This window comes from Bison bison, unplaced genomic scaffold, assembly GCF_000754665.1.
Source record: "Bison bison bison isolate TAMUID 2011002044 unplaced genomic scaffold, Bison_UMD1.0 scf7180017864471, whole genome shotgun sequence".
Lineage (NCBI taxonomy): Eukaryota > Metazoa > Chordata > Mammalia > Artiodactyla > Bovidae > Bison > Bison bison.
Genome location: NW_011495032.1, coordinates 19,538,971 through 19,552,848, shown reverse-complemented (window position 1 = coordinate 19,552,848; position 13,878 = coordinate 19,538,971). Strand labels below are relative to the sequence as shown.

Sequence of the window (13,878 nt, the reverse complement as noted above, 5' to 3'; positions counted from 1 at the left end):
ACTCATTGGAAAAGACTCTGATGCTGGGAGGGATTGGGGGCAGGAGGAAAAGGGGACGACAGAGGATGAGATGGCTGGATGGCATCACTGACTCGATGGATGTGAGTTTGAGTGAACCCCGGGAGTTGGTGATGGACAGGGAGGCCTGGTGTGCTGCAATTCATGGGTTTGCAAAGAGTCAGACACGACTGAGGGACTGAACTGAACTGATGGTTAAGTAAATAATAAATTTAATTGAATATTTTAACCAGTCAGAATGCCACTGAAGGCATGGGGAAATGTTGAAAGCCTAATATAAGTAAATAAAGCAGAACACCAAATTGTGTATTTATATACTGATCACATACTTATAGCATAGAGATTGGAAGGGATAGTTGTTTTAAAATACAGAAATATGCATTAATCTCTTTCTTGTTATAATTTTTATATTGGTGTAACATTTCTTTTAAAATGGAGAAATAATTTTGGCCCTCTTACAAGTCTAAATTATTTTAACATTGTTTTAGAATGCTTAAAGGCCTTAGGCTACATGGAGCGTGCTGCCGAAAGCTATAGCAAAGTGGTTGATCTGGCCCCTCTTCATTTGGATGCAAGAATTTCGCTTTCCACCCTTCAGCAGCAGCTGGGTCGTCCCGAGAAAGCTCTGGAAGCCCTGGAACCAATGTATGATCCAGATACATTAGCACAAGATGCCAACGCAGCGCAGCAGGTAGGCCATGCAATGTGGAAGTTTTTCTTGGTGGGCTATATTTTAGAATTTTCTTACATTTTAGAGACTTGAAGGATGTTTCTCCAGCTTATATCCAAGTTTAATTTTAGTGTATTATATTCAGTGTTTTTGAAAAATGATTTTGAATCTTAAGTTACAGTAACTTAACATTGTAATTATTAATGTAATTTATAGTTTTTAAAATGTTGGGTTTTAATTATTGTGGGAGATCACAAAGCAGATGTTCTTAAGGTTTAGTTTCTAAGACATAGCTTTTCTATGCAAGCAAAACAACTTGAAACAAAGGAATCTTGTCACTATCCTATGCTTATTTCCTTAGGAACTAAAGTTACTGCTTCAACGTTCTACTCTATTATTTTCACAAGGCAAAATGTATGGTTATGTGGATACCTTGCTTACCATGTTGGCCATGCTTTTAAAGGTAGGTAGTAATCTGTCTTTATATTAGCCTTGTTGACTTTTTAAATGTTTAGAATTTGGTTTAAACATAGGTCATAACTATTTTGTAACTCCCTTTTAAACTTTTTAAAGTTAAAAGTCAGATAAAAGGCAGACAACCTAGAGATTAATGGTATGTAATTGAAATTCTACATGAAAGTATAAACGACTACAGACTGTAAAATAAAATCTTTGCTAGTACATATTTCGAAAAGTGAGAACCATCGTAGTGTCCGTTATTGGCCCTGTGGACACTACTGTGTGCCCATATTGTTTACTTTGCAAAGATGTTTTCTGGGTATGACATCCTTTCTGAGTCTGGCTTCTTACAGGGAGATAGTTAACTGTCTGTGTGTGTGTGTGAGATAAACATAATGTGAATGGCTTTCTTTTTCCTTACTAAGGTGGGTAGTGTGACTTGGACTCCTTTATTAAGGAAAAAATAAGTCTATTCATTCTCTTTTAGGTGTTCATATACACGATAATTGGTGTTTTATTCCCCTTACTAAAGAAGCTTTCAGACACATCTGTGATACTTGTTTCCCATAGATTTTCTTTAAAAAATTATGGACTAAAAATGCTTCCCTGGTGGCTCAGCGGTAGATAACCCACCTGCAATGCAGGAACCACAGGAGACATGGGTTCAATCCCTGGATTGAAGATCCCTTGGAAGAGGGCATGGCAACCCACTCCAGTATTCTTGCCTGGAGAATCCCTATGGACAGAGGAGCCTGGCGGGCCACAGTCCATTGGGTCACAAAGAGTTGGACACAACTGAAGCAACTTAGCATACACGCACATGACTGAAAATTTCAATTATCTTTAATTCAGGTAGCAATGAATAGAGCCCAAGTCTGTTTGATATCCAGTTCCAAATCTGGAGAGAGGCATCTCTACCTTATTAAAGTGTCAAGAGACAAAATATCAGACAACAATGACCAAGAGTCAGCAAATTGTGATGCAAAAGGTAATTACTTTCATTTGCTTTATTGTGTAAAACTTGGCTGAGTTGGAAAAAAAAAACTCATGAAGTAGCATGTGACAGTAATCTTATTGAAAATTATATTTTCTAGTCTAGATCCCTTAGGAAAAATAAACTCATTTGGTGTTTTCAAAAAAGAAAGAAAGGTTGTATATAAATACTTCAGTGTAAGAAAATTAAAAAGCAGGTGTCTACTTAGATCCTTCTGTGAAAAAACTAAAACAATCTTTTGTGATAATTAGCTGATAATACAGATTGCTTTATTTGTCTGGTTACTTCGACTGCATATGTTAAGCTCTTCTTTGATAAATGAATTTGTCTCTGTTAAATTTGTTTCTGACAAATGTAGCAACAGTCATAGAAATTCTGCAAATAAGTTGCTTTGGCCCGATCTCAACTATGCGACTTTAAAACCATCTATTTTTAACTGGAAAAGGATCAAGGATGTTGGGTGACATTATTACTCAAGAGAACTTTGGAAAAGACCTAGGCTATAAGTCTAGCAGAAAGTTATTTCATTGTTAATCGTGTCCACAGATATTAATTAAACCGTTGTTACCAATATGGCAGAGTGCAACGGACAAAGTTTTACAATCCAGATGAGCTGAATCTCTGTTAAGCACAGTAAGGACATAAGCAAGATGTTGTTGGGGAAGAGAGTCAGAGGATAGGAATGTGGGCTCAGATGCTCGTAATCTAGCCTTAGAGCCCTGCTGTCTCTTGAGTTCATTGATTCTGGGCTTAACCCAGTGTCTGCCCACATCATTTTGGACTATGTTTCCTCAAGTTATATTTTTCTCTGTCTGATCCTGCCTGTTTCCTCTTCCACTGTTTCCTCATTTCAGGGTCATTATTGGTTTTTCTTAAGCTCATAAGGTCTTTGTTTTGTTATTAATAGTTTCATCATGATGAGGATCACATTATACCAGTGCATCATGGTAGGATTATCTCGGGCACTTGATGTTACATGTATCTTTGTACTGGGGCTTCCAAGGTGGATCAGTGGTAAAGAACCTGCCTGCCAGTGCAGGAGATGCAGGAGATGTGAGTTCAATCCCTGGGTCAGGAAGATCCCCTGGAGAAAGAAATGGCAACCCATTCCAGTATTCTTGTCTGGAAAATTTCATGAACAGAGGAGCCTGGTGGGCTACAGTCCATGGGGTTTGCAAAAGAATCAGACATGATTGAGCACACACATACATCTTTGTACTAATTTTTCACTCAATATTTTCTCATGTTCTGGTCTCTTTGTAGCTGTTAAGGAATGTGTCATATTCCATTGGATAGTGGTTTTATAATTTGTTTAATCATTCCCTTTTTTAAAGTTATTATATGGTTTCTTTTGATAATTTTCTTTTCTAAGTAATACCATTGTTGTTTAGTCACTCGGTCGTGTCTGACTCTGTGACCCCATGGACTGCAGCACGTCAGGCCTCTCTGTCATTCACTGTCTCATGGAGTTTCCTCAAACTCTTGTCCATTGAGTCAATGATGCCATCCAACTAAGTAATACCATAGTGATCATCTTTGTGCCTATAGATTTATCCGTATTTCTGAGTAGTCGTTTAGGATAGATTCTCAGAGAAATATTGAATTGAAGGTGGTAAAAAAAATTTTATGGCTTTTGGTATTTCTCATAGGCTGTAAAAGGAAGGCTTTTTATAGACAAATAAGGGAGAGAAGATTAAGTATGAATTTGAAATCCTTTGTTGAGTAAACATTTGAATGCCTTGTATGTGCACATTCCCATATCTGACCTCAGTCATGGAAAGCACCCTTGCTCTGCCCTGAAGGTGCATATATCCAAGCTAGCACTGAAAAACACAAATGATGTAGCTGGACTTTACCGAGGATGAATCAGAAGTGAGGATTACCTGGGACTGCAGATTGTTTGTTAGGTAGAGCAGAGGGAGTCAGGTTGAGGGAGTGAAAAGAAGCCCCTCCTTCTCGTCATTGTCAGAAGATGGTGGCAAGAATTCAGTCCTCTAGGGCCTTGGTTATTCAACTTAATTTCACTTTGGACTAGATCATGTTAATTTTCTTTGTGATACTGCTACTTCTGTAAATATAGTATCCTAACTGATCTTCATTGGTCTCATTTTAGCAATATTTGCTGTACTCACGAGTGTCTTGACAAAAGATGACTGGTGGAACCTCCTTTTGAAGGCCATATACTCCTTATGTGACCTATCCCGGTTCCAGGAGGCTGAGTTACTTGTTGATTCTTCATTGGAATACTGCTCATTTTATGAAGACAAGCCAAAACGCAAAGAGTTAGAATACTTTGGTCTGTCTGCTGCAATTCTGGACAAAAATTTCAGAAAGGCATACAACTATATCAGGTGATTTTCCAATAACTTATTTTAATTAGATTCTTTGATGGAGCATGTATATTTACTTTGACTTAATTTTACATGCTCAAGATTTAGTAAGCTGTGTAACTCTTGCTTACAGATTAATTCAGTTCATTGGTGGTTCTTGGAAGCAGTATAAGAGAGCATACACTCCCATAAGAGATTTACTTAAACCTTTGTGCCTCAGTCTCCCCATTTTTTATGGTAAAACAGGCATCATAATATTACCACCTCATAGGTTATTGTGAGAGTTAAGTCAGTATGCATTATTATTCAGTGTTCATTGTACTGCATCTGTGAATGGGTTGGGAGAGGAGATAAAACTTAAACCTCTTGATTCTGTCTTTTTGGTTTAAACGTTTGTTTAAAAGCAGAAATAAGATGGAGAAACACTACATACCCCTTATTGAGGGTGGTGAATTTCAGTGTTGATAGGACAGCACTGAAGGGTTTCTTTCTTTTTTTTTTTTTTTTATTTTTTTATTGATAAATAAAACATTTTATTAATAACTATGAAATTTAGTACCATTACTTTGTTACATAGATATGTTATTACTCTTATTTTTTTTTCTTTTAATTTTATTTTATTTTTAAACTTTATATAATTGTATTAGTTTTGCCAAATATCAAAATGAATCCGCCACAGGTATACATGTGTTCCACAGGTATACATGAAGGGTTTCAATCTTAAAAATCAAGAAGTTTTTTTCCTGTACACTACTTTTTACTCTCATTCTCTTTTTGCAATTTTAGAATAATGGTAATGGAAAATGTCAATAAACCCCAGCTCTGGAACATTTTCAATCAAGTTACCATGCATTCCCAAGAAGTAAGACATCATCGCTTTTGTCTCCGTTTAATGCTGAAAAACCCAGATAATCATGCCCTCTGTGTCTTAAATGGACACAATGCATTCGTGTCTGGTAGTTTTAAGCATGCACTTGGTGAGTGTCCTGGCACATGACTTTGTCTCCCTCTCTCTGCTTTGGTTTCTGTATCTCTGAAATGGAGATAACCTTGTAGATTATTGTAGAAATTAAATGAGTTAATATAAAGTACTTAAAATAATGTCTAGTACATATAGTAAGTGGTTTTAAGTATTCACAGTAATTATAATAAATATTTATTTTTCTTGTGATGCTTTGGTTTCAAAAGGCTAAAGTAAGTCTTTAAAGTAGGTCTTTGAAGTACGACTTTAAAGCGTGACTTAGGCTTGTTTGTTAAAATATCATGTAAGAAACGAGTTGCCAGTCCAGGTTCGATGCACGATACTGGATGCTTGGGGCTAGTGCACTGGGACGACCCAGAGGGATGGTATGGGGAGGGAGGAGGGACGAGGGTTCAGGATGGGGAGCACATGTATACCTGTGGCGGATTCATTTTGATATTTGGCAAAACTAATACAATTATGTAAAGTTTAAAAATAAAATAAAATTTAAAAAAATAAATAAAATAGATAACTAACAAGGACTACTGTATAATACAGGAAACTCTGCTCAATATTCTGTAATAACCTAAATGGGAAAAGAATTTGAAAAAGAAGAGATATATGTGTATGTATACCTGAATCACTTTGCTGTATACCTGAAACTTTGTATACTAATACAAAGAATTTGAAAAAGAAGAGATATATGTGTATGTATACCTGAATCACTTTGCTGTATACCTGTAACTTTGTATACTAATACAGCTTTGTAAATCAACTGTACTCCATTATAAAATAAAAATGAAAAAACTCAAAAAAAAATAATAATTTTCATTAGTTATAGATGCTTTGCTAAATGATTTTAATTTGCTATAGTATAAAAAGGGACTTAAGATTCTTTGATAGTTTATTCCTTTAGGAGATGTCTTTTTTTTTTCTTGCCTTGATTTATTTTTTTATGTATACATATATCTGTTCTTTTTCAAATTCTTTTCCCATTTAGGTTATTATAGAATATTGAGTAGAGTTCCCTGTCCTATAGAGAGAGTAGGTCCCTGTTGGTTATCTGTTTCAAGTGCAGTAGTGTGTATGTCAATCCCAAACTCACGATTTATCCCCACCACCACCACCTTTCTGCCTTGGTAACCATGTTTGCTTTTATTTATTTATTTTTATTTAATTTATTTTATTTTATTTTTTAACTTTACAATATTGTATTGGTTTTGCCATATATCAACATGAATCCACACAGGTATACACATGTTCCCCATCCTGAACCCTCCTCTCTCGTCCCTCCCCATACCCTCCCTCTGGGTCGTCCCAGTGCACCAGCCCCAAGCATCCAGTACCGTGCATCAAACCTGGACTGGCGACTCATTTCATATATGATATTATACATGTTTCAGTGCCATTCTCCCAAATCATTCCACCCTCTCATATTTGCTTTTAGAGTCTGTGAGTCTGTTTCTGTTTTGTAAGTACATTCATTTGTATCCCTTTTTGAGATTCTGAATGTAAGTGATATCATATGGTATTTGTCTTTGACTTACTTAGCTTAGTTTGATAACCTCTAGGTCCACCCATGTTGCGGCAAATGGCATTATTTCATTCTTTTTAATGGCGAGTAATATTCCATTGTATGTATGTACCAGATCTTTTTATCCATTCATCTGTCAGTGGACATTTAGATTGCTACCATGTCTTGGCTATGTGAGTGTGTATGTACCTTTTCAAACTGTGTTTTTCTCTGGATATGTGCCCAGGAGTGGGATTGCTGGATCATATGGTAGTTCTATTTTTAGTTTTTTAAGGAACCTCCATACTGTTCTCCATAGTGGCTGAACAAATTTAATTCCTACCAACAATGAAGGGGAGTTGCCTTTTCTCCACAGCATCTTCAGCATTTATTGTTTGTAGACTTTTTGATCATGGCCATTCTGACTAGTGTGAGACGAGTCTTTATAATTCTTATTAATAATTAAACAGAGGGAAAATTCATTAACCATTTATAGGAAATTTCTGTAATAAGGAACCAGGAGCAAGCAAGTAGAAAAATACTTAACCAAAAGTTTAAACTTAAAATGAGGCATGTATCTCCTGCTGCTGGCAATAAAATATATTGCCAGATTCACTTCTGTGTATACTGTTATTTTGGCTGTTTAATGCTTTAATGTTTCTTGTGTATGGTTGCTGTTTTTATAGTTGTTCAGCCAGTAATCTTGAACATCAGATGTTGAAGCTTTTCTTCACTGTGTATACTTTTTCGGAATTATTAGTTTACTATTAAGAAAACTATATGTAAAAGAGATTAAAATAGAAAGTCCAAATGGCAGTCTACCATTTGTGCTGCTAAGGAGACTTTACAGTGCTGTTTCTTCTGGAATAGAAGTTTTCTTATCTATATGATAAATTATAGATCATTCCTTTACAAGAAAAATTTGCTGAAATTCCTCTCTCATACAGTTAGACTTTTGACATGAGATAATTTTTTATATAGACTATATGGAATTCATAAAACCCTGAATTTTTATCTTGTTATTAGATACAATTTAGCTCTTCTCAGGAAAAACAGTTGCTATGTTTGAGGCAATAATACCCATAAACTTAAAAAACAAAACTATTTTTCTCACCTCCATGATCTATCACATTAGCATCTATAAGACAGGTCTCAGTTAATTTTATGAAAGAATTCACCAACAGACACATTCCCTCATTAGTTTTTTAAAAGATTTGAGATCATAAAATAGATATATGATCACAGTTATTCAATTGTTTATTTTTGAAGTACTACTCTACTTGGAAATGTCAAACTATACCTTTAAAAAAGTTACTTTTGTACTCAGTTTTAATCATCATGGTCAAAATACGTTGATGGGTAAATCCTTCTCTTTTTGTTATATGTTATATATTTTAAAATTCGTATTAATATGCATCTGGTTGATATTTTGGAATATAACCTTTGTATCTGTTAAAGTGATAGTAATGTTTGTTTACCTTAAACTATATTTGAGTAAGTGTTGAAGAAATAAGGAATGGTGTTTTTGTCCTGTCATCTAACATCACTGCTCATTTTTCAGGACAGTATGTGCAGGCCTTTCGCACTCATCCCCAGGAACCTCTCTATAACCTCTGTATAGGCCTGACCTTTATTCACATGGCATCCCAGAAGTATGTATTAAAGAGACATGCTCTTATTGTGCAGGTAATTCATTTGGATTCCTCACTACTTGATTTTATGTTCTTTAAAAATGAATATACTTAATGCTTTTATTTCCCTGCTTCAAAAGTAGTATCTGCTTAGTGCACCTGTTAGGAGTATCCATTCCTGTGTTCAGCACTCATGGATCAACATATAGGAGTACTCCTGGCCAAGACTTACACAGCCATGTGGAAGGGATGCACAGCCAGATCAGAAGAGAAGGGTCAGGCAGAATCTTAGGGAATCCTGTGCAGGCTTTCTTGTATTCTGGAGCCTCAGAGGCTTCCAAGCTTACAGGTCCTAAAGAGTTTTTAAATTAGTTTTTAAAAATAATACAGACATACAATAATGTATGGATACGTGCTTGTGTGACTGTTTCCTTACGTCATCACCACGAATTGCTCTTTTAAAGTCGTAGTTCATAAAGCCATTTGCATCACCTTTTTGTTTTCTTGTTACCTCCTTAACATAGCGTGTCTCCTCTAGTGAGAATACAAACTCCAAGATCCTCTAGTGAAAATACAAACTCCAAGAGGTCAGAGGTCTGGTCTGTCTCATTCACCCCTGTATCCTCAGAACTTCTGCTTTTGTTTCAGTTTTCATGTGTGATAATGTATATACCTGTTTTTTAAGTAATTAGGGAAGGAAAGTAAATGTTCTTTCTTAGATATTTGTCTTTGAATTTCTCATTTTTAAACACATAGATTTGATTCTTCTGAGATTAATAGCTTGTCTGCTATTACTAAACAGAGAGCCATGTTTTTCAGTAGAAGTCATATTCATGTACTCAAATGGATTCATTTATCATGCAGAAAATATGGCTTGTTTATTGAGCATACTTTTTATTCCTAGAATGCATTAATTCTAACAAATTCCTTAATTTTTATTATTTATTAACTTATGAAGAAAAATTTGTGACCATTTATTACATACCAGATCACCCAGGAAATAATTGCATTTTATTTTTTATACATACAAATCTGTTGATTTAATGCTCAGGTAATATATTTGCTTAATTGCTTATATCAGTTACTTGCATCTTGCAGTTTGTAGCTTTCTGTGCATGGTAGAAGTTGAAGTTGCATTGAAGAGGAAAGTGAATACAGGAAGACGTGAAGAAGCAAATTGCTTTTTTGGATGCTGTGACACACAGAGAGCCTGCTTCATTATAGCTATGCTCTGAAATAATCAGTTTCTCCATAAAGCTATTGAGTCAGAAGCTTTCAGAGGGGAAAAGAGAAAATCAAGTTTTTTAACATTAAAAAGTTATTAAGGCTCTGAGAGGTATATAAAAGGTACCATTTAACCAGAAAGGTCAGATATACTCAAGTGAGTTTGTTCCTGAGGATGCAACTTTCTAAATTATCATCATAAGAGCTTGGAGTTTATATTGTGGTCAAGCTTTTAGACATGTATCTCAAACCTAAAATTTTACTAGCCTCTAATGCCACAAAAACCAACTTGAAACCATAAAAATATATATTCTGTTTTACATTATGGGTCTTTGCTAGCTAGTTGTTACATTTGGCTTTGTTTTCTGTGAATTTTTTGTCTTTAGTTAAAAAAAAATATCTCCTTTACACCTTTGGAAGAAATCTGAACTATATTATGATATGACACTGTACCACAGACATATATTCTTTTAGGGTGAGACTGTCTTTAAAAAAAAAATTGGGGGGACTTCTTGGTGGTCCATTGGTTAAGACTCCACACTTCTAATGTAGCAGATGCGGGTTCAATCCCTGATTGGGGAACTAAGATCCCACATGCTGCACAGCGTAGCCAAAAACAGAAAATTGTATTCCTGCCCCTGCACTTGCTTGTCAAATGACTGAACTATTGAATTATTATTATTATCTTTTCTCTTTGGTAGGGCTTTTCCTTTCTTAATCGATACCTCAGTTTACGTGGGCCTTGCCAGGAGACATTCTACAACTTGGGCCGTGCCCTTCACCAACTGGGGCTGCAACATCTTGCAATCCACTATTATCAGAAGGCCCTGGAGCTCCCTCCGCTTGTGGTAGAGGTACTGTATGATTTACTTTGAAAAACTGAGGAGACACTTCATCTATCAATAAGTTGCAGTTAGCTCAGTATTGTGGTGAAATTAATCATAGCTTATATATTAAAATGTATTCTCCCCTTACTGAATGCACTTATTTAATTATGTTCAGCAACAAGTAATTGTTTGACATCCTCACCTACTGACCTAATCAGCAACCATGTGGACACATATGACTTGTGGTTATGACCCTTTTGGTTATCCTAAGATAGCCCCAGTGGTTTACAGGTTGAGCTGGTACACAGGAACCCTGAGTATTGAGTTCTGTAGCCATTATTCATTTTCAAGTTCAAAAATGTAGCTAACATACTTCTTTCTAGAGATTAAAGGTCAGTATAAACATAGTTTTGTTTAAGTTAATGTAATATAGGGTGAAGTGTTGCCAATACTATGATAATCTGTGTTTAAAGCCTAATTTCTGAAGGAAAGTATGTTATCATTACTCAGTTTTAAAAATTGCACTCATAATCCCTCATTCCCTCACAACTCTTTTCTGTTACCCTTGTACAGCTTTAGTCGTTAGGCAAATGAGTACCTGCTCTTATAGTTCTGCTGATGAAATACATATACTTTTGTGTTCTTAACTTCATAAATAATTTATGTATTGCTCCTTAAGCTTTATAGGGCAACATTTTTCATTGATGCAGATGTTCTTAGTTGACTCCAAAATTTTGTGGGAGAAGAATAGGAATATAGACGTAATCTACTCCATTGAGGTAATTGGTTGGGTTATTTAAGTAGGAAAAAAAAGTAATAACACCCATAGGGTAGTCATTATAATCAATTTGGTGTATGCCCTTCTAGACCTATGTTTTATATGCCTTTCTGTTATATAGTACAGATATTTTTTTTCTCATCTGGTCATTTGTGTTATGATTTTTTTTCTACATGCAGAAGTTTTACATTTTTTATGAAGTCATATCAGTCTTTCTAGTTCCTACTTTTGGTATTTATTATACTTAAAAGGGCTTTTCCTACCAAGGTTATATTATTATTCAACTGTATTTTTTCTTCTATGGTTTCATTTTTTTTTTACTCTTAAATCCTAATTTATCTGGTGTTTATTCTGCTATGTCTTGTGAATGAAACTTTTTTTCTTTAACTTATTGGTTAGACATTTAAAAATATTTGATGAAACAGTTACTATAACAATTAACTGAAGTCAGCATTACCTGATAAAAATGTATATTCAAGATATATGCTTAGTTTTATAAATTTTTTCAGTAATATGAATTTTAATAGTTTTTTGAACACTTACAAAAGCTGTTTATTTGCCATAAAATTGTCCTGGCTGTCAGTTTGAAATATACTCATTTTTGTATTTTCCCCCCTAGGGTATAGAAATTGACCAGATAGACTTACGAAGAGATATTGCCTACAACTTGTCTCTCATATATCAGAACAGCGGGAATACTGGAATGGCTCAGAAACTTTTATTTACTTACTGTTCTATATAAAGCCCCTCAGCTGGGGAAGGAGCTTGGGCAGCTGCTGTGCATGGACCAATATTTTCTGTCTCAGGGCTTATTATTAACCCCAAGATGGACATAAATTCATGATTATCTGTGTTTCATTTTTAATATGTGATAATTATCTTTTGATAGATTGGCAAAATTATCACTCCTACAAGAATTTTATATTGTTCTGTCATTTTCCTTTACCAGTTTTTTGTAAGTTGTCCCCCAAACTGAAGTGGACATTAGTAGCCATTGAACCAGCATTGAGTTGAGTACACTACTTTTTTTCCACACCATTTATTCATTTGTGTATGTAATACCACATATTAAACACCTGCTGTATACCAGGCACTGTAATAGTTGTGTTTGGAATACAGTAGTAAGAGAGATGTTACCTCTCAATACAGTTCTTTGAATACAGACCTTGAGCATATGTTTATTTGAAAGAAATATTTGCTACATATGTATTTCTACATACATCATTGTTGTCAGTCATCCATTTTCTTAGTGCCCTGTTGTTATCACCGTAGTCTTTGAGATATACAGAAAAGGAGGTTGCTTAGTAAAAGAAAGACAAATTGGGACTCTGATGTCAGCACAATTATGTAATTCACTTTGCTCCTTGGAAAATTGTTTTAAATGGTTATGTGGTGTGAAGACAAGTAATTGAGCTAATCTTTTATTTTTCACCTGCATGTATCTTACCTATAAAGGCAGGCCTGGGAGGCTGGGCTTAATTCATAGCAACCTATTGTGATGCAAATTTTTTTAAAAAAAGCATTTTCAGTGTTTGGCTTTCTGGCCAAAAGAAAAAAAGAGAACTAGATTCAGTAACATGATCTGGTTTCCATTTTAAGATCACTAGGAATGTAGGAAGACTAGGGAATTTTATGTATGAAATAAAGTATTGCTGATGAAAAGACCCTGATGCTGGGAAAGAGTCAGGGCAGGAGGAGAAGGGGACGACAGAGGACGAGATGGTTGGATGACATCACTGACTCAATGGACATGGGTTTGGGTGGACTCTGGGAGTTGGTGATGGACAGGGAGGCCTGGCGTGCTGCAGTTCATGGGGTCGCAAAGAGTTGGACACGACTGAGCGACTGAACTGAACTGATGAAGTAGAAGCAGATTAAAAACCTTTTACTTATCTCAAATATTGTATATTATTGGGTCTAAGATAATAGTATTTGTTAGACATACTGTTGGTTTAATAATAGCTTTTTAGAGTTTCTTTTTAGGAGGAAACAAATGCTGTAGTAAATGTCCATGTGGATTTTAAGTCCCAGTCCACTTGTATGTGGAAAACAAGTATGATACTTAGGATGAAAGAAGTACAGGGGACTTTAAAAATTCTTACCACTATTTACACTGTATATATAATTTTGTAGTTGAGAAGCAGAATTTGTATGTAATAAGTAAATGTATGGTACTCTGTGTGTGTGTACGTGTATATATAGAATTTAAATAAACTTTATTTTTGTAATTAAAGTTGTTTCATATGTTTATATATATTTGTTGTATTTCATGCCGTTTGCGGGTAATGATAAAGCTGACTGTGATAGACTGCTTAGATAGATTAATGACTTGGAATCCTTGTGGAGTTGAGTACTCTGCATTCAGAGTTTCTCTCTTGAATTAAACTCACTGTGCTGTAACTCCAGGATCTGCTAAATAGCCTTGGAAGACACAGTAGATCTCTCTAGTAGTTATATAAGGGGGAAAAAAGCT

At 35.1% G+C, this 13,878-nt stretch overlaps 1 protein-coding gene across 1 annotated transcript in view; it reads left to right on the top strand.

The window, feature by feature from the left end:
* The window catches only part of GTF3C3 (general transcription factor IIIC, polypeptide 3, 102kDa), a 32,682-nt gene extending 19,044 nt beyond the window's left edge, over nucleotides 1-13,638 (top strand). Inside the window, exons 11-18 of the mRNA XM_010860886.1 lie at nucleotides 507-709; nucleotides 1,050-1,151; nucleotides 2,000-2,135; nucleotides 4,255-4,492; nucleotides 5,258-5,448; nucleotides 8,507-8,631; nucleotides 10,502-10,654; nucleotides 12,025-13,638. Of these exons, the coding sequence (XP_010859188.1) occupies nucleotides 507-709; nucleotides 1,050-1,151; nucleotides 2,000-2,135; nucleotides 4,255-4,492; nucleotides 5,258-5,448; nucleotides 8,507-8,631; nucleotides 10,502-10,654; nucleotides 12,025-12,147 (1,271 nt within the window). The 3' untranslated portion in view covers nucleotides 12,148-13,638. The remainder of the gene's footprint in view (nucleotides 1-506; nucleotides 710-1,049; nucleotides 1,152-1,999; nucleotides 2,136-4,254; nucleotides 4,493-5,257; nucleotides 5,449-8,506; nucleotides 8,632-10,501; nucleotides 10,655-12,024) is intronic.
* Nucleotides 13,639-13,878: the final 240 nt, after the last annotated feature.